General features: G+C 34.5%; 1 protein-coding gene across 5 annotated transcripts in view; it reads left to right on the top strand.

Moving 5' to 3' along the window:
* Positions 1 to 20,501, top strand: part of LOC128855866 (uncharacterized) — a 63,114-nt gene that overhangs the window by 30,350 nt on the left and 12,263 nt on the right. For 4 of the 5 annotated variants that reach the window (XM_054091079.1, XM_054091078.1, XM_054091081.1 and 1 more), the window contains 2 exons: positions 15,911 to 17,644; positions 17,716 to 17,884. In XM_054091079.1, coding sequence (XP_053947054.1) covers positions 15,911 to 17,644; positions 17,716 to 17,884 — 1,903 coding nt within the window. The remainder of the gene's footprint in view (positions 1 to 15,910; positions 17,645 to 17,715; positions 17,885 to 20,501) is intronic. The other variant, XM_054091080.1, reaches the window with a different exon arrangement.

Genomic DNA, 20,501 nt, shown 5'->3' with positions numbered 1-20,501 from the left:
GTTGCTCAAATAGAAAATCTATTAGAAAATTTGTTTAAAAATAAAAAAAGTAAAGTATAAAAAATAAAGTAAAATATAAAAAACAAAATAAAATATAAAAAATAAAGTAAAATAAAAAAAAAAAATTAAATATAACAAAAAATAGAACTTAAAAAAATAAACAAAAATTAAGAAATTAATAAAATATAAATGTAATATAAAAAAATGTAAAATAAAATGAAAAAAATTGCCAAAAAATATATAAAAAAATAGAATGAAAAAATAAAGTAAAATAAAATATAAAAAAATATAAGAAAAATAAAAAAAATATAAAAAAACAAAAAAATATAAAAAATATAAAAAAATGCGATATATAAAAAAAATAAAAAAAATAAAGAAATATATATAAAAAATATAAAAATATATATAAAAATATACATAAAAAATATATAAAGATATAAAAAATTAAAAAAAATAATTAAAAAAAATATAATAAATAAGAAAAACATAAAAAGATATAAAGAATATAAAAAAATATACAAAAATATAACAAAATATAAAAATATAAAAAATATAAAAAAATTAAAAAAATAAAAAAAATAAAAAAAAAAATAAAATATAAAAAAAGAAAATATAAAAAAAAAAAAAAAGATAATATAGAAAAAAGGATATATCAAGAAAAGAAAAGAAAATAAAAAACAGAAAATTATTAAGTTGAAAATTAAGTTTGAAACTTAAAAAATATGAAAAAAATAAAATATAAAAAAATAAAACAAAATATAAAAAAGAGTGAAATAAAATAGAATAAAATATAAAAAAGAATAAAATAAAATATAAGAGAATAAAATAAAAAAGAGTAAAATAAAAAAAAAAAATAAAAAAAAAAAAAAAATATAAAATATAAAGAGTCTTTCAAAAGACGCGCCTAGATGTTGTTTTAAAATAAAACGAGTAAAAATTTAAATTCTTTCATATTCAAAATATGCCTCTTAGCAATTATATGTGAAAAATGACACTTAAATGTGGACCAGAGCACGTCTACATATGAAATACACCAAACAAGCGATTCATGAATGTCTTCTAATTCTTGAATTTTGAATTTTCGCCTCATTTGAACGATTATTTCCACCAAAAAATCGCAAATTTTGTTAAATATCGTCCATTTTGTTAAATATCGTCCATTTTTATTATAACTTTCAATAATTTTTCGGCGTTGTTCTATCGTGTCAAATTGTACACCTCCTGAACAAATTTCAAAGATGACATAAAACTAAGGTACCGTCCAGAAATTATTCACCACTGACAACTAGGCGCCACTTTTGAAATACCTTTTATATATAAATTTAAATGGAATCATTAAAAATGTAAAAATATGTGCGCAGATATTTTAACAAATATACATTTTTATACATTTAAATAAATATAAAAAAGTAAATAAATTTTAATGCATGAAAAATAAAAAATAAAAAAAAAATTTAAATCCAAAGTGTTATATAATCAATAAACTCCGAACTGCTGTCTATAAAAACTTTCGTTTATTTTATTTACGGAAATGGCAACCAGTTTTGGTGTACGTCATTCCGTTGTGCGCAATCATTGACAGCTGTCAAATGAACAGCCCCTTGAATTGGACAACCATAATGTCTATGACCTTTAATAACAAATTTTGTACATCTTTTGTTATTCGTACGCATGCAGGCACTCTTATCTAAACAGCTTCGACATTTTCCTTTTCATTTGACAGCATTTATTTGAGCGCCAAAAATACGCACATAAAAAAAGAATTCGATATACGCCTGCCATTTGGTTGGCATGCAGCTTTCAACAACTCGGAAATTTGGTCATTCGACTATTGGACGCTCAAGCATTTGCGGGTGATTAGGCACATGTGGGCTGCGTGTTTGCGCGACGCTGCCAAATGACATTTTTCTGCAAATAAACTAAACAAGAAAAAAAAATAACAGAAAAAAAAACAATTTAAATTCTTCGAAAAGTTAAGCAAAATGTTTTACGATTAATTCGATATTTTGATTTTTTTTCTTTGATCGTTAATGCAAACACCGAAATGCTGTAATGCCCTAGTGACTTTTTAGCGACATATAGTGGCTTGAATTCAAAATTATTTTCATAGAATTTACGATGTCTTGACTGCACTCGACTTTAATTAATTATAACTCAATTAAATAATATTACTTTATTTTTTTTTCGTAATAGTTAATTTTTGAATTTTTTTATAATTATAAACCTCTTAATTATTTCTAACTAAAATATTTTCCTATTTTAATTTTTTCATATTTTAAAATTTCATATTTTAATTTTTTCATAAGTTCATATTTCATATATCATATTTTCATATTTCATATTTTAAATCTATCATATTTACATATTTATATTTTTCCTATTTTCATATTTTAATATTTTAATTTTTTCCTATTTTCATATTTTAATTTTTTTATATTTCCATATTTAAGTTTTTCATATTTTAATTTTTTCATATTTTAATTTTTTTATGTTTTCATATTTTAATTTTTCATATTTTAATTTTTTTCATACTTTAATTTTTTTATATTTTCATATTTTAATTTTTTTATGTTTCTATTTTTTATTTTCATATTTTTTTATTTTTTATTTTCATATTTTTTAATTTTTTATTTTCATGGTTGGTTGGTTGGTTAAAGGGTGACCCCTCATCGGAGTGCCACATAGACCGATAAACCGAGATTTTGACTATAGATTTTGGTCCAAGATATTCTGAGAATTTAATGAGAGATTCGATTTTCAGGTTCGAGAGTACTGCAAGATTCATCAATTGTTGGAGAGCCAAGAAGAGCGAGTCGACTTCTGGCTAGACCGGGACAACTGCACATCAAGTGTCTGCTCGATACTTCCTCATCTTCGTCCTCGCAGTATCTGCACAGGTCGTTCTGAGGAACCCCGAGCCGACGTGCGTGAGTGCCCAAAAGGCAGTGAGCGGTGATAAGAGATATTATATGCCTTAGTTCGTGTTTCGAAAGACTTATAAGGGTTTTTGTCTGTTTCAGATTGTAGGATGGCCAGATTTGTCTGGTCGTAACGCAAGTAGTTTCCACTCGCCACCTCCGCTCAGCAATGCTGTGAAATTCTCGATCAATAATAATTTTACATGTTGAGAGCGGAATGTGGATTGTGGGTAAGTTACTAACATTTGATTGCGCAGCTCCAGCTCTTGCGAGCTCATCAGCTTTGCAGTTACCTTCGAATCCACTGTGACCCGGTATCCAGATAACTTGGACAGAATTCTGAACACTTATCTCGTTAAGAGATAAGAGACAGGATCGAACCACATCTGAGTGGGTATAAGAGGAGCTGAGTGCTCGAACAGCCGCTTGACTGTCGGTGAAAAAGCGGATATCCTCTAGTGATATTCTATTTTCTAAGAGAGTTTTCGCAGCATACCAGATAGCGCATACTTCCGCTTGGAATACGCTACAGTAGTCGGGTAATCTAAATGATAGATTGATGTGAGGGGAATTGGAAAAGATTCCAAATCCCACTTTGCCGTCTTGTTTTGAACCATCTGTATATATAATCAGAGGGCCATCGATTTCGGTTAGATTTGTCTTCCATTCTTCCCTAGTTGGGAGTGAACAGGAGAATAGCAAGGGTGGTGATGGAAGACTTACATGATAGTCTATGATTATTTTCATATTTTTATATTTTAATTTTGTCATATTTTATATTTTTTCATATTTTCGTATTTCATATTTTAATTTTTTCCGATTTTCCTATTTTCATATTTTTCTATTTTTTATTTTCATATTTTTATATTTTAATTTTGTCATATTTCATATTTCAATTTTTTCATATTTTCATATTACATGTTTTAATTGTTTCCACTTTTAATGTTTTCATATTTTCATAGATTCATACTTTCATATTTTTTCAAATTTTATATTTCCTACTGAAATTTTCATTTATTACTATGAATTTTGCCATGCTGCTTGAACATCTACTAGTGCTGTGCAAATATGCATACAATTAAATCTGTTTTTTTCCCAACTTTTGATATTTTTCGGTTACAACCCACTTTGTGGCAGCTTTCTTTTTCTCAGTTAATCTTGATTGTTGCAATTTTTCTTGCGAATAAAAATTGCTTTACTGCATTCAAATGTTCAAAATGCCCTTATTATCCTATCCGACCGTTGATAAATAGCATTTAATTGAATGGATTTCTGTTGATAGATACGGTCAAAGTATAGGCATGCATACATTTTTGTATATGGATGTGTGTATTTGTGAGAGTCTTGAGGATGCAATCTGGCATTCGTTCTTTATTAAATTACATTTAGTTATATTTATAGCTGTGTGATCCACTTGATTTGCACATTTCTTTTGTTGGTTGTGAATTCTCATTACCTCTGCTGCTCTGCCCACTGTTGGCTGCGTCTAATGAAAGGGAATGCATTTGTTAAGCGAAGTCGGCTTTATCTGCTTTGCATTTCGTGGCAGTTGTAAGTATTGGGTGTTGGTGGGTGTACGCTTTGTTAGTTCTCATTCTTCTTATCTGATGGTGTTTGCGAAAAGGTCAAGCAACTTTCATGATTTCATGATATTCATGATTTTACAACCGCCTACATTACTTATATTTATTTTGGAAAAAGGAGCGAGTAACTAGAAGCTAGCAGTTAATGCGGCCAATGTTGTTCTATTATGACAAAGAGGTCTTCACGTATTCGCGTCTCATGCAGAAACCTCGATAAGTTCATTGGTGAGATGCCATGGTGGAAATGTATTTCCGCAACAATTCTAAGAAGTGCAGTGTGAACGTAGCAAAGCGATATAAATAACAACATTATCAAAGAGGCCAATAGGTTATGCAGAGATGAAGGCACATCCGTATCAGTTAGGCTACTGTGGCCGCAAATAAATAAGAAAAATCCGAAAAAACTGCTTAGCCTTTCAAGAGAGGATATCTCGAAGATCGTGCTTGTATTATCGATCATTGATACTAGGATAAATGAATAAGGCTCTCGTCGCTCACAGTCTTACATGCCCTACCCCGAAGATCGATATTTTTTTGTCAAACAAGGCGAAGAACAGTCTGAATTATGTGAAAGTTCAGCTGGTGTACCCCAAGGCAGTATTATGGGCCCCATCCTATACGTGGCTAGTGGGGCATTAAACTAAACGGGACAAAATCTTCCCGAGTCATTTACCTAACTGTTACACTAAGTCGAAAACTTGCCCACCCGTTAAGCCCAATAATGCAATTATCGCCTAAATGAACGTCAAAAATATCTCGGAATGCATCTTGAAAGCAAACTTGCATGGAAAACCCATATTTTCACCAGAAAAGGCATTGTTAGGAATAAATCGGTCTTGTTACAGAAATAATTGCAAATCCCATAACCTTCACCAGAGGTGGATGAGGTCGGGTTCAAAATGCCCTCGCACTTACAGCAACCTCTTCCTCTTCTAGGGAGACTTCCTTCCCGGAACTTCTTTCTGCATTACTTCGGGAGGGCCCAGATCGACGTCCATAAAATGGACCAGTTCTATTCACCCACGTCTGGCTCCACCATGCTTGTAGCCAGTTTCATGCTATAGGCTCTTCTGCTTACATCTTTGTCTGTGAAGCTTCGCTTTGTTGAACTGCGTAGAGGTCTATCTTTTTTCGCCGTAATACGCCTTCAACGTACATATCGTTTACCCGCAATCCAGTTATCCTCGCGTTCAAGCTTCCTGCTGACCACATTCTGGTCGGGGCGATGTCGCCAATCTGCTCCGTCAGAGCATCTCCACGAGCCGTCTGTCGCAATTAAAGAACGTGTGTTCAACGTCATCGCTCGGTGCTTCGCAATATATGTACTTGGGATCGCTTACATCGCTTGCACTTGGGATCGGCTGCATCATCACGGTAGATGGTGGAGCAGATGACGATGTCAACTGCAGGCTAAATAAAGCAAGGGCGGCATTCGGGCGAATGCATATAGTATGGGAGAGTTCGCAAATCTCTAGGCGCACTAAACTACGAATATTCGGCTCATGCGTAAAGGCAGTACTGTTGTACGGAAACGAAACATGGCTGGTCTCTAACACCATCACACAGAGGCTACAATCCCTCATCAACAAATACCTCTACATCATCTGAGCAGAATATTCTGGCCAAACACTATAAGTAACGACGCACTGTGGAGATTAACGAACGAGGAACCCATACTTAGGCAAATCAAATCCAGAAAGTGGCGATGGATAGGTCACAAATTGACAAAACCACCAGATATCATCACAAGAATGGCACTGGACTGGAGCCCGCAAGGGAGCAGAGGTCGCGGTCGACCAAAAAACTATTGGAGAAGATGCTGCGTGAACTAGCAGATGCCGTCATTTCATGGGACGGTGCAAAAATAACAGCATAGAACCGTGTACGATGGAACAGTCTTGTCGAGGCCCTATGCTCCCGAGAGGAGTGAACAAGGAAAAAAAATTGGTTTTTCTGGAAGTGGCCCGAGAAAAACTGAGTCATAAAATAACTAACTTGCCGTCCATATGGCACTTGGCTTTGCCACCGCTGCATGGTTTGCATTTCCGTTCCGCGGCATTAGTGGTGGAGTGTTTTTTCCTAGAGTCCCATGCATCCTTTCGTTCTCGGGCTATGAGGTCGATAGGTATCTCCCCGCTGATCACAAAAACTGCTGCGCCTGAGACAGTGCGGTAGGCTGAAGCAAGTCTGAGTGCCGCTGTTTGTTATACAGCCTCCAGTGCTTTGCGCTTGGCTTTACAGTTTAGCGAATCTCCCCGCATTTTGTTGCCGTACAGGAGTATTCGGTTGTGGTGGCCGTGATCAACCTTCTTTGCTCGCGGTAGGAATGGATTAAATAGAAGAAGAAAAATTTAATTTAAAAAATTTAACTGTTTGCTGGTAATATCTACTCAAATTGAACTTTACTTTTGATTTATGACTAACAAAACAAAAATTAAAAAAAAATCTCCCTGAAAAAAAAAAAAATATTCTTCCTATTTAGCTTCCGAATTTAGAGCTGCATGATGCCTTATTCCAACTTTGTTTACATAAAACACTCCGTTTTTGCCAAGAATGTGCGCTTTAAGACGAAAAGCTTAAGGAGCATTTAGCTATTTTATCTTTTTACTGATTGAACTTTGAATTTCTCGCCTCTTGGATACTTACATATGATAGTATATGTATGTATATGTGTGCATGTATTTGCTTGTTTTCAACAACAACATTTTTCTATAAATTCATACTAAACATTTTCATTGTTTAGTCGAAGCCGAGCGAAATGGTAGTGTTTATAATTAAAGTGAGAAAAAGCAAAGCAAAATAGCAACATAAATCAGTTTTTTGTCTAAAAAAAAAAAAAAAAAAAAAAAATTTATGAAGTAACTAAGCGCTTTGTTTGTGAACAAATATTTGTGGCAGCTGTTCATTGCCGCAGCTTTGCTTCGCTTACATGAAACTTTTCTACAAGTACATTAATGTCAGAGTACGAAGCTTATTTGTTGTAACTATGTATGCATGTGTGTGTGTAGTAGGCAAAAGAAATCGTGAGTGGGTGGAACAAATGCAGATACTTTCTATTTCCACTTGTTGTCACTCGAATTTACTGCGTACAGCGCGCATTCTTTCGGCAGAGCATTACATTATCTTTCCCCCAAAAACAAATAAAAAACTGCATACATATGTGTGTATGTATGTATATGCATATATCTCTCTGTGTCATAGTCATCCAACTTGCACATTGCTGCTAATGCGCTGTAGAGCCACACATCGCAGGAAAACTTATATTGAATGTAATATGACTTGAGCGATTCCCTTGTGGTTGGACACATACATGCATGCATCGTTTTTTATTGTTTTTTTTATTTTATTTTTTTTTTTGAATTTTTTTCTTTTCATTTTTTTTTTCCTATATTTTGTTCTCTTTTTTTCATATTTTTTTTTGTTCTCATTCTTTTTCTTATTTTTTTTAAATTTATTTATATTTATTTGCATGTTTTGTTCGAATGCTGTGCTCTTCTTTTGTAATTGCGGCGAGTTAATTACTAAACCAAAAACAAAAAAAAAAATGAATGGGTGAATAAGACGTACCAGTATTTTTGTATAAGTGTTCATTACGTACACACACAAGTCCAATTGAAAAATTTGTACTTGTGCTTACTTACTTACTTCCCTGTAGTAAAATGGCTACTAGCGCAAGAACTAGACCTTCTAGGTATGGTACTGGTTCTACAAATGATGTCTAACCTAAGCATTCAAGTGCCTAAATATGTGTGGTGGTGGCCTTTCAGTAGCTGCAAATCTATGGATGCATAAACTTTGATATAAATATATTCCTTTAACTCCTAATGGAGCATAGGGCGTCTGACGATTCGTTAGAAGTTAAGATTCATAGTATGTTGTGCTAGGCCTGCCTATCCTAATCTAGGTTGCTGATACTTGAAAACTACCTACACTTCCCCTTTCCGTGAGTGGTATTTTATTTCCCATCTACCCTGCATATCTGGTGAGCGTTCGTTCCGCTATCCACCACCTGGGGAAGCGACCGATGGGAGACAGGCAACTCCACACGAAACATAGAGTGATTCAAGCCATATACGGCTAGGATGAAACTAGTTTTTTCTTAGATCAACGATTGTTTTGACAACGAACGTTTTTGCATCGCTTGTAAACTGGAATATAAATAAGTGCCATATCTCATCGCGATGAAATGTATCGCTTTATACTTGAATCACTGAATACCCAAGTGAGTTGCCCAAACAATGCCTTTATTAAAAAGAAAAAGAAAAAAAATTAGTCGAAATGAAGGACTCATCGTAACCGCTGTTCGACAATTTGTACAAAGTGTTTAGCGTTGTTGTTGTAACAGTATACACGTGCCCCATAAATGTTTGAGGAATGCTGCTGGAGTAACAATCCTTGGCCTGCTTTAAATCCGGGTCAGTCCCGGTAAAGTAGAACCGACTGTCGTTCGAACGATAAAGCAAGGGTGCTGTGGTCAAGTGCCTGGGAGTGTCTACTTGGTGTTGAACTCAGCAGCCAAACATTTTCATGTAACAGTTCGGTGAAAATTGTGCATAAAAACTCAGCTTATCGCACTTGCTACAATGGGCGCAGATATTGAAGGCAACGATAACCTCTTTCGGTTGGCATAATACAAAAATTTGCATTTATCCTGTGCTCAGCTTTCAGTGAATTTAACAGAATTAGATGATTCGATTTTCTTTCTATTCTCTTTTCTTTTATTTTTCTTGGTTATATGACCTAACCTAAACTAAGTCGAGTTACCCGATTTACACAGGGTAATATTTGGAAGAGACACATTTTGTTCGTGGGAGAAGGATATACGGGAAAGAGAGAGAGAGAGAGAGAGAGAGGATTTAATCTCCCGTTCAGGCGACTCGCTTTGTGCTTCTCAGTTATATTGTAAAACTTAAAGTTGGCTGCAAAACAATTTTTGACAGTTTCTTCATTCGTTTTCTTTTTTTGTGGGCGAAAGTTCTGAATTTTGTTGGTTTCCAAGCAAATGGAAGAAATCAACGATCACAAAGATCAGAACGCTGCTTGGGTAATGCAGGATGATTTTTGCTTGTAAAGTGAGTTTTACTAGTTAAAAATCTTACGGGACATGTTTGTGTTGAATTCTAAATTTTCTAGATACTCAATTTAATTTCCAGTTAAGTATTTTTACATGAAGTATTTGTAATTAAAATTTTTTTTATTCAAGTACAAAAATGTATTAAAAAAGAAATTATTTATAACCAATCCAGTTTGCTTTCTTTATTGAAATACATATATAAGAAACTGTTTACGAACGCTCCCGCTTTAACTTTTCACGGATTGTGGAATATATTCGAACCAGAAGATGCTAAAGATTCAATTTTTTGAATTTTATTGGGTAGTCGAAAAAGTCTTTTCGTATTTCTAATCAAACTTCAACTCATTTTTTTATATTTATAATGAACTTTATTAAGCCAAATATGTTTCATTTTGGTCGACCCCCTTTGGCTATTTTTCTTCTAGAGACATTATTCCATCAGTGTAAAACTTTTGTGGTTTTTCGGCGAAAAACTGCGACAAGTTATTTTCACAGGCTTCTCTTCAAGCCAACTTTACTCCATTAAGGGAGTTCTGCATTGACCGAAACAAATGGTAGTCCGATGGTGCAAGGTCAGGGCTATATGGTGGGTGGATCAAAACTTCCCAGCCAAGCTCTTCCAGTTTTTGCCGAGTCATCAAAGATGTGTGTAGCCTATCGTTGTCCTTATGGAAGACGACGCCCTTTCTGCTGATCAGTTCTGGCCGTTTTTTTTTTCGATTGTTTGCTTCAATCTCATCAGTTGTTGACAGTAAAGTGCAGAATCAATTGTTCGAGCAGGCTGGAGCAGCTCATAGTGGATGATTCCTTTCCAATCCCACCAAACACACAGCATAACCTTTCGGGGCGTCAATTCTGGCTTTGCGACCATTTGTTGACCTTCACCACCCTTGCACCATGATCTTTTTCGCACATTATTGTCGTAATTGGTCCACTTTTCGTCTCCTATTACCATTCGCTTCAGAAATGGTTCGATTTCATTTCGTTTCAGCAAAGAATCGCAGAAATTAATTCGGCCCATTAAATTTTTCACAGACAATTCATGTGGTAGCCAAACATCGAGCTTCTTTTTGTAACCAGCCTTTTCTAAAAGGTTCAAAACCGTTTGATGATGAATGTTTAGTGCCTTGGCGATGACATGGCAGCTTAGGTGACGGTCCTGGTCAATCTTTTCCATAATTTCATCGACTTTTTCAACGATAGGTCGGCCGGAGCGAGGTGCATCTTTCACATCGAAATTTCCAGAACGGAAGCGAGCGAACCATTGTTGTGCTACACGAACTGATGCAGCATTGTCTCCGTAAACTTCACAAATTTCATTGGTGGCTTGCGTGGCATTCTTCCCTTTTTTATAGAAAAATTTCAAAATATAGCGAATTTCTTCATTATTTTCACTCATTTTTGAACACCTATAACTTTTTTTCAACTTCTCCGAATTTAATTTTTTTTTGGTTAAATGAAGCTTAAAATGTCACCTTTCTAACACCGTATGATATGACACAATGTGATTGGTAGCACTGGAGATAGATGACTCCAACGACATCTATTGACAAAATACGAAATGACTTTTTCGACTTCCCAATATTTTTTATGTTTTTATTTTAACTTATTTTATTTCATTTTATTTTATAATTTTATATTTAATTTTATTTAACTTCATTTCATTTCGTGTGTTTTATTTAGTTTTATTGTGTTTTGTTTTATTATTTTATTTTACTTTATTTTATTATTTTGTTGTATATTTAATTTAATTTAATTTTGCTTTAATCCAATCCAATCCAATCCAATCCAATCCAATCCAATCCAATCCAATTCTATTCCATTCTATTCCATTCTATTCCATTCTATTCCATTCTATTCCATTCTATTCTATTCTATTCTATTCTATTCTATTCTATTCTATTCTATTCTATTCTATTCTATTCTATTCTATTCTATTCTATTCTATTCTATTCTATTCTATTCTATTCTATTCTATTCTATTCTATTCTATTCTATTCTATTCTATTCTATTCTATTCTATTCTATTCTATTCTATTCTATTCTATTCTATTCTATTCTATTCTATTCTATTCTATTCTATTCTATTCTATTCTATTCTATTCTATTCTATTCTATTCTATTCTATTCTATTCTATTCTATTCTATTCTATTCTATTCTATTCTATTCTATTCTATTCTATTCTATTCTATTCTATTCTATTCTATTCTATTCTATTCTATTCTATTTATCATCATTATGTTTTCAATATTTTTCTATTATATATTTTTTTTATATATTTTTTTTTATATATATTTTTTATATATTTGTTTTAATTTTTCTTTTTAATATATTTTCTATTATTTTATATTTATATTTTATTTTATATTTCTTTATTATCTCATTCATTAAAAGCAATTTGCCCCCCGTTGGCTCCTTGTTATATTGAATCCCAATCATTCTGTCTCCATTTTAAACTAGTTTGTATGCACTCTTGAAATGTACGGTAATGAACTAATTCCTTTCACCCAACTGTTACAATTTTTATTGTCGACGATGTGCATACAAACGAGTATGTGTACATATGGGTGCCTGTGTGCTTACATCTTGCATGCATCACTCTCATGCTCAAGGGTTTTGTTGTTCATTTAGTTGACACTCCCACACACAAGAAATTTCCCCATCAACACTTGTCCACCCTCTTGCGCCAAAATAATACCCATACAGATATTTAATGCATGTATTGACATACACATGTGCATATTTGAAAAATGAAACGCGTGATTTGTATTAAATTAATGTGCTGCTGACTGGCCTCGCTGAATTGTTTCGCTGACTGGCTGGCAAAGCAACATGTTTGCCGATTATAAATTTGGGGAATGCAGGCAAGATGGCCGACAGTTTCGTGTTGATGAATAAAGCACAAAAACAAGGGGACTGCATTTATGAGTGTTGCATGTGTATGTGAGGGTATTTGTGAGTAAATTAAAACATCTGTGGGACTTATTACTTATGAATTGCAATCAAGTCTTTTCATGCACTTGCCAGTCATATACAGATGAATTGACATAAATTTTTAAAATCAAGAAAAAAATGAAAAAGAAATAATAATAAAAAAGAAATAAAAATTCAAAAAAGTGATAAGAAAAAAATAATAATAAAAAAAAAATAATAAAAAAAAAATAATATTGTAATAAAAAAAATAATAATAATAAAAAATAATAATAATGAAATAAAAATAAATAATAATAATAAAATAAAAATAAATAATAATAAATAAAATAAAAATAAATAATAATAATAAAAAAAAAAAATTATAATAAAAAACAAAAAATAATAATAAAAAAACAAATAAAAAAAAAATGATAAAAAAATAATAATAATAAAAAAAAAATCAAAATTATAAAAAAAAATAAAAATATAAAAAAAAAATAAAAATTATAAAAAAAATCAAAATATTATATAAAAAAAGATAAAAATATAAAAAAATATATAATAATAAGAAAATAAATATTAAGTTACATTTTTCTTTGTTTAATTTCATTTGTAATAACCCTCAACTTGTTTATATGCATCCAAGTTGTGTCTGTTCCTCATCGGCAACTTTACGAGCATTTTTGGAGCTCTTAAGTAAATTTCTAGTTGCTCCCATGAAATGTCATTGATTGAGATGAAGCTATTGGTGAGTTGATGTGCCCGTAAAAAGTATATCGTATGCATGTGTATATCTGTATGTACGTAGATCGAAATCAGCGCACACATATGGGAACATATGCATCCACTTATTAGATGGTGTGACATTTTCGAATTTGCTGTGAAGTCGTAAAAGTGCACAGTTTGCATGCACAGCAAGAGGGAGCGGCGGTGATGCATTGGCCGACCCTACGTTAGTCAATGTCAATGTGACAATTTGTACTAGTCATCCCGTAGTTTTAGTTGCTATTTTCTGTAGGCACGAAGCGCTATAAAAGCAAATTGTTATGTGTGTTTTATGCGTTTTTATGGTAGCTGAAATAACTGAATCGAGTTTACGCACAATCTGACAGGTACCTGCTACTCGTACAAACACATATGTATGTGCGTATGTATGTGTAAACTAATGGAAATTTACTTAGTGTTTAAGGTGCTTAGGTGCTTATTGGAGGTTCGGACTTCGACCTCATCGTCTTATGTACCCCCAATTTAAGGTACTTAGTAAAATTTTATTTCCTAAAAGAAAATTTCTTTATTGCTTATAAAAATTATAAGCACTTTAATAGTGAAGTTATTGCTTGTACGACAATATTGTAATATTTAAGAAAACGAAAAACTGAAATAGAAGCAAAAGTTACATAATTTTCATTTACACTTGCAGTTACTAGATGGAATAAAAAAGTATGCATATAACACATGGGCTAAAAAGTCTCGGGCCTAACAAAGAAAACACGTTTTTTTGTTTGTTCAAAATTAGCTTTATTCATCAACGTAATTTCCATCAAAAACAACGCAATCATTCCAGCGCCGCTCTAACCTCTCAATACCACTTTTGCAGAACGATTTATCTGTTGCCTCAAAATAGGCCTCAGTTTCAGCGATAACCTCTTCAATCGAACGAAATTTCTTACCGGCGAGCGTTTTTTTAAGTCTGCAAACAGCCAGTAATCGCGGGGAGCCATTGCTTCGATTGAACGTCATTGCTTTTTCCCATCAACAAGCCGTGTAAAATTAAAACACGAAATTCTTTTTGATCTATTCTTTTAAAAATAGCAAAAGTAGCGTCACTCTTAGCACAATAACTCACAAACTAATGATTAGAATATCATAAAATCTTAACAGCTGTCTTTCAAAGCTTAGTACTAACTGAAAAAGGGGTGAATGCATAAAACTAGTGCCATCTATGCGTTAGGCCCGGGACTTTTCAGCCCATGTGTTATACTACAGGTAATTTAATACATTTCCATACCACACCATTGCATGCTAATGTATTTTTTCAGTCAGAATTGCCTTACTGGTGTGGTTTTTCTAGGAATTATACATTTTTTGCTTTTAGTTAATTTTTTATTAATTTTTTCTTGGTAGCAGTATTTTGAGGTTATCTCGCATTCTTTGGTTTCCCGCTTGCCATCAACAGGTGAGACAACAAAATTATTTGATCCCACGACAGCCGATTCTATGTTATCAAAACGTGCCGGATTTATATTCGACCAAGAACTCGCACTCCAGCGATTTTCCCAAACATTTTTTTGGGAATGCTAATGCTGTTACAACAACAACATGAAATTTATATGTATTATAGATTTATTTATTTGTGTTAATAGGTAGACATGAAGAAAAATTACAAATTATAATATTTTTTTAAGATATTTAACATTTTTATTTTTTAAATTTTTTTTTATTTTTTTTTATTTTTTTTTAATTAATTTTTTTTTATTTTGGTTTTTGTTGTTTTTTTATTAATTTTTTTTTTTTTAATTTAATTTTTTTTACTTTTTTTATTATTGTACTTAAATTTTTTTTACTTTAATGCACTTAAGGGTAATTCCAACAACTATATGCTAAATTATTACACAATAAATAGTGCTCCAATCTGCATTATATTTTCTATAATTTATTGTTATTATTTATTTTTTTATTATTCTATTTTTATTTCCTTTTTATTATTATTTGTTTTATTTCTTTATTATTATCGTTTTTTTATTTTTATTTTTATTATTATTTTTTTTATTAATTACAAATTTTTTTATAACATTTTTTTTTTTAATTTTTTTTATGTAATTTTGTTTTTTTTATTTTTTTTATTATTATTTTTTTATTATATAAATTTGTGGCTTCGGTTTGTCACTTCTCTGCTCGCTATCTCTGAGCTCTTATCGAAAAATTTGCATGTAAAAGCAACAACAAAATTATCGAGCAAGTTTCGCCGCTACCGTCGAGTATGGTTATGGCTCATAAAACTGGTACAACTCAGTATTATTTTCAATGCTGCCAACTCTCTTTCGACAGATGTAATTTTCGGCAGCTGTTTTCGAGCGCTACCAATAGATGTTTGTTTATATTATACCAGTTGCTTCATCTATTCACCACTTCCTAACACTTGGCGCACCGGCTTCTTCGGCTTAACTAATCCTAAACTTACACAGCGTTCTAACCACCAAGAGATTGCGCAAAAAATTTGTCTTGAGTTATTTGTTAATTAAATGTACTTCATGAAATACAAACAAAATTGTAAATAAATCGATGAAAAAAATCCTAAATATTTTATTTTCTATAATCCTAAATATTTTATTTACAAAACTCATTGACTCATATAAAAACCACAGTTACAACAAAATTTCGCAATCTCTTAATTTTTCTCCTTCACATTTTCTCTTTGCAGGACAAAATTTCCGTCGTGGCATGACAGAATTCTCAACAAACAACGACATCAACAACAAATCACATCTATCACAACCGCTTCTAAATTCACCACGTCATTTCGCCCATTCACAAACGAAACAATTTCATCCACAAAATCTCTCACAACAACCACATCCTAATTCTCCCCAACATTACGCAAATAACATAAATCAACAACATTTTACCTACGCCTTCAAGCAAACGCATAATAATAGAAATAATCAGCAAACGCTTCCTTTAAATTCTTCTGCAAATACATTTCAAACAACAACAAAAACAACATCAAATATTAATAGTAATATAACAACAAAAAATAACTCATCATCGCCCACATCTGCGGCTCAATCGCCATTACATTACAAGAATCCATTGAATAGCCCGAATAATTCGCCATTCGCTTTCGCCTACAACAACTACGGCGAACGCGAAAATCAAATTGGTCGACAACAATACCAACAGCAGCAGCAGCCACAGAAAAGGAGCAGCTCATCAGCAGCCACGGCTCAGCAACATCAATTGCAACAACATTTGCGCAGCAGCAAGACGTTGCCGCTTCTAACACAAACTCAATATCAGCAGCATTTGAATGATTTGCTGCTGCAACAACAACATTTGCAAAAGCATCAGCAACAGCTGCTCAGCGCCAAAGACGCCGATGACGAACTGAGCGAGGAGAGCCTGAAGCAGAATGTTGCAATAGTACTGAACAATTTGGATCGGTACAACAACGCGTTGCGCAGCATCATACTGAATGAGCAAGTGAGTGGCCAGAGCAGTGTGCTCATTGACGACAGCCTGCTGGTGGAGAGTTTGGGCGCGAACAATAATTTCCTGTTGAATAGCGGTAATACAATGGCTGCGCCAGCAACACCTGAATCGGATTACAATAGTAATGCAACAACGCCTGGCTCGCGCCACAACATGCCGCTCGATAGCAACATGTTGCAGCAGCATCAGCATTTGGTAGGTTTTGCCAACGCAGCGGCTGCGGCAGCGGCAACAGCCGCCGGTGGTGGTGGTGGTGGTGTTTGTGTAGGTGTTAGTAATAATGTTAATGGTGGTGGTGGTGGTGGTAACTACTTTGGCAACAATGTTGCCGGCAACAATTTAAACTATTCGATTGCTTCTTCACACGATTTCACTCATGACAATTCCGATTATCAGTGGCTACTGGACTGCGACTATCGAGATGGCTGCGGCAGTGGCTTACAGCGTAGCATTTTCTCATCGCTATCGGGCTCTTACAATGGCGACATAATCTTCTACAATGACTTCTCTAAGAAATTGGATGCTAATCTTGCCGAAGTTGATATGGAGAGTTTTCGTGCCGAGGACATACTACTCCATATGCCATCGTATTGCAAGAATATGAGCAACAGTAATCGCTTACAACAATCGTTTCTCATACAGCAAAATATGTTGCCGCTAAATACGCAACAAAACGGTGGCGGCGGCGGTGGCGTTGGTGTTGGCGGTTGCGTCAATCATCTGTCACAAACTTCGCTCACATCCAACAATGAGCTAATCGACAATTCCATTTGCAAGTCGGAGTTGCTCTTTTCGCCCGTGAAAGAGTCGCACTTGTCGGCCGATTCGCTAGATATGGATGCGTATCCGGAGAACGAGGACATTATATTGACTTGCAAAGCGAACAAGGACAACTACACAATCGCATTCGAGGGAAGCGTGCTGTACTCTGACGATAGTTTCTATGGTGAGTTTGAGAGGTTAAGACAGTTTAAAAGTGGATATAATTTTTCCTAATACAATTTCATGTGCTTTCAGCCGAACCCTCTGATATTGCCACAAAGAATACGCATAATTTCATTAATCTGCATAGCAATCTGGAAGATATTGTCAAGCGCAAAGCCTTGGATGTCTCGATGTCACGCTCGGAACAGGCTACTGCGATGCGCGGCAAGCTGCAGAAGAGTAACACGACAAAATTGCAAAGGTGCGTTGGTTAATTGATTAAGTAAAGGATATTACAGTTGATAATGCATTTAAATTAAACTGGATATGATTACTGAAACTTTTTCATGAATCGCAGCAGCCAGTGCAACGCGATTCATTAAGTTTTTCAGCGTAGAAATGTAGGAAATTTGATTAGATACTAATTATGAAGGCATACAAATGTACAGTCCGGGAACTATTCCGCCTTCAATTTCATTCTGCACTTACTTACCGTTGATCTTCAAGGTTAGTCCATTGTCGCTCAGAGTGCTTTTAGGTTGAAGGAGGTTGGCCTCTGGAGGCAATCTTCTGTAGGTCAGGGTAGTATTTTGAGGCAGGGTTCTCCTTCCTACTCTGTACTTCGTACAGATCTCTCCAATGGCAAACTGAGTTTAGAGGATTGTGCTAGTTCTATCTTTCCAAGCAGGGTAGATTGGAAAGATGGGAGAGTCTGCACGGACATAGGTACCTCTGTTATCACCGATAGATAGAAGATGGAATCGAAAACTAGTAGTGTTTTTCAAGCAGAGATCTTTGCGCTCTTGGGAGGGAGAGAGGGACCGAGGGAGACATAAATATCTTTTCCGATAGACAAGCTGTAATCAAGGCCCTGTCTTCGCCATGTTGCGCAACTCTCTTTTGGTCAGCTCCTGTAAGGAGGGCATCAAGCGTTCGAATGTGCAAGAAACATTTCTCTTATCTCGGATTCAGGGCATAGGAACCAAGAGGGAAATGAAATCGCCGAAGATTTTGCCAGGAAGAAATCGACAGAACTAGTTTCAGTTGCCCCCGCTTCATACATCGATGTCTCCTTGAGCGTTGTTTAAGGGAAACTGCACAATTTCTTTGGATGCTTAAAGTGCTGGGATCTCACGCCATTAAATTTCCAAACTCATAGCGGTAGCCCTCGGTCACTGGGTGATCGGAACTCATGCGGAGAAGCTTAGACTTCCATACAGCGCCTATTGCAGAAGCTGTGGGATCCAGCAGAGAAAGAAAATGTTGTACACTTTCTTTGAAAATTTTCGGGTCGGGTGGGCGTTTAAGGTTGCTTAGTGTGCCTTGCGGGGTTAGCCTGAGACAGTTCTGCAGTCTAGATTCCGTTTCTCTCCCTCCACTGTATCAACAGCACTAGAGGGCTGTAGATAGTTTTTCTTCCTTAAAGCTTTTGAAAATTTTCGCCGGTAGTTGTCTACATTATAGTATCAAAACGGTCTTTAATAATAATTATAATCAAATTCGATTATTATTTCGTCGGCTGGGGATGCAAAGTGCCAAAACAAATAAATTCCATTCCATTCCATTCATGCCAGGGAGTCGTGAGCTGTTGTAAATTCATCGTACAGGTTTCGTCTCCAAGACTCTTGGGGTCGTCCTGTATGCTTGGAGCCTTCTGGATTCCAGTCTAAAGACATTCTGCTGACATTCTCATCATTTGACGCCCAGTTATCGGGCCACCATGCCCACAGGATGACTCTAAGCCAGCGATTTATGAAAGTCTGAAGCTCTTTCGTTGCATGTTTCACGGTCATTATTTACGTTGAAGTTAAAAATCCTTAGCTTTGCTTTCATGGTTAGCTATTTGCAATACCTTATACTTTTGAATGAATCAAAGAAGGCTCTGGCTTTAATTATTCGGTACTCAATGCACAGATGCAGTGCCTCTGTCAGGGAATGTTTGGCTACCTAAGTAGGGAAAATTTGTTGACAGCTTCAATGGGTTGTCCGTACAACGTCAACGCACCAGGGTTAGAACCATTAATGACCATTGACTTTGTTGCGATATCAAAGCAAAGCCATCAACATAATCGAGATGTTCCATGCTGATTTTGTTCCAGATAATGCCGTTGCCAGGTAGGTTTAGCGTCAAGGGCATTGCCAAGAACATCGTCAATCACGATCAGATTTTATATATTCGATTATATACACCTTATGGGGTGTTAGGACGAGCTCCTCCTCCTGTTTGTTTTGTGTGTCTTGATGCTTTGCCACACATGGAGGAGCGCACAGTTCTAAGCCGATTCCCAATGGCAGATGGTTTTTTATGAGGAGCTTTTTCATGGCAGAAATACACTTGGTGTGGTTAGAACAAACTTTTTCTAGCATTTTCATGTTTCCGTATTCGATTATGACGAATAATTATTAAATTTAGTCTTAAGGGATGTCACTCATTTGCGTGTCCACTGCGTTGTGCATCATCGGTGTCTCTGCGACATCCCATCCCACATGTTCCCATCAAGAAGCAGTGTAAAATTAAAGCTCGATGTTCTTTTCGATCCATTATTTTGAAAATAATAAAATTGGCGTCACTTCTAAGCACCATAACTCACGAACTAATGAATATAGAATGTCATGAAATCTTAAAAGCTGTCTTTTTATGATTAGTACAAACTGAAAAAGAGGTGAATGCAACAAAACTGGTGCCATCTATGTGTTAGGCCCGGGACGTTATGAGAGAGAAGTACGAATATGTACGGCTTTTACTTCTTCTAAGAAATAACTACATATTTGTATAGAGGGTACTATAAGTGCGCTACTTCTCTGTCCATAGCTGTACTCTATGATCAAAAAATACCGGGAATGTTTAATTTAAACGAACCGCGCACTTGGGAACCGGC

This window comes from Anastrepha ludens, chromosome 2 (assembly GCF_028408465.1).
Source record: "Anastrepha ludens isolate Willacy chromosome 2, idAnaLude1.1, whole genome shotgun sequence".
In the NCBI taxonomy this organism is placed as follows: Eukaryota; Metazoa; Arthropoda; class Insecta; order Diptera; family Tephritidae; genus Anastrepha; species Anastrepha ludens.
The sequence above is the reverse complement of the archived record's forward strand: the minus strand, read 5'-3'. Positions and strand labels throughout refer to the sequence as shown.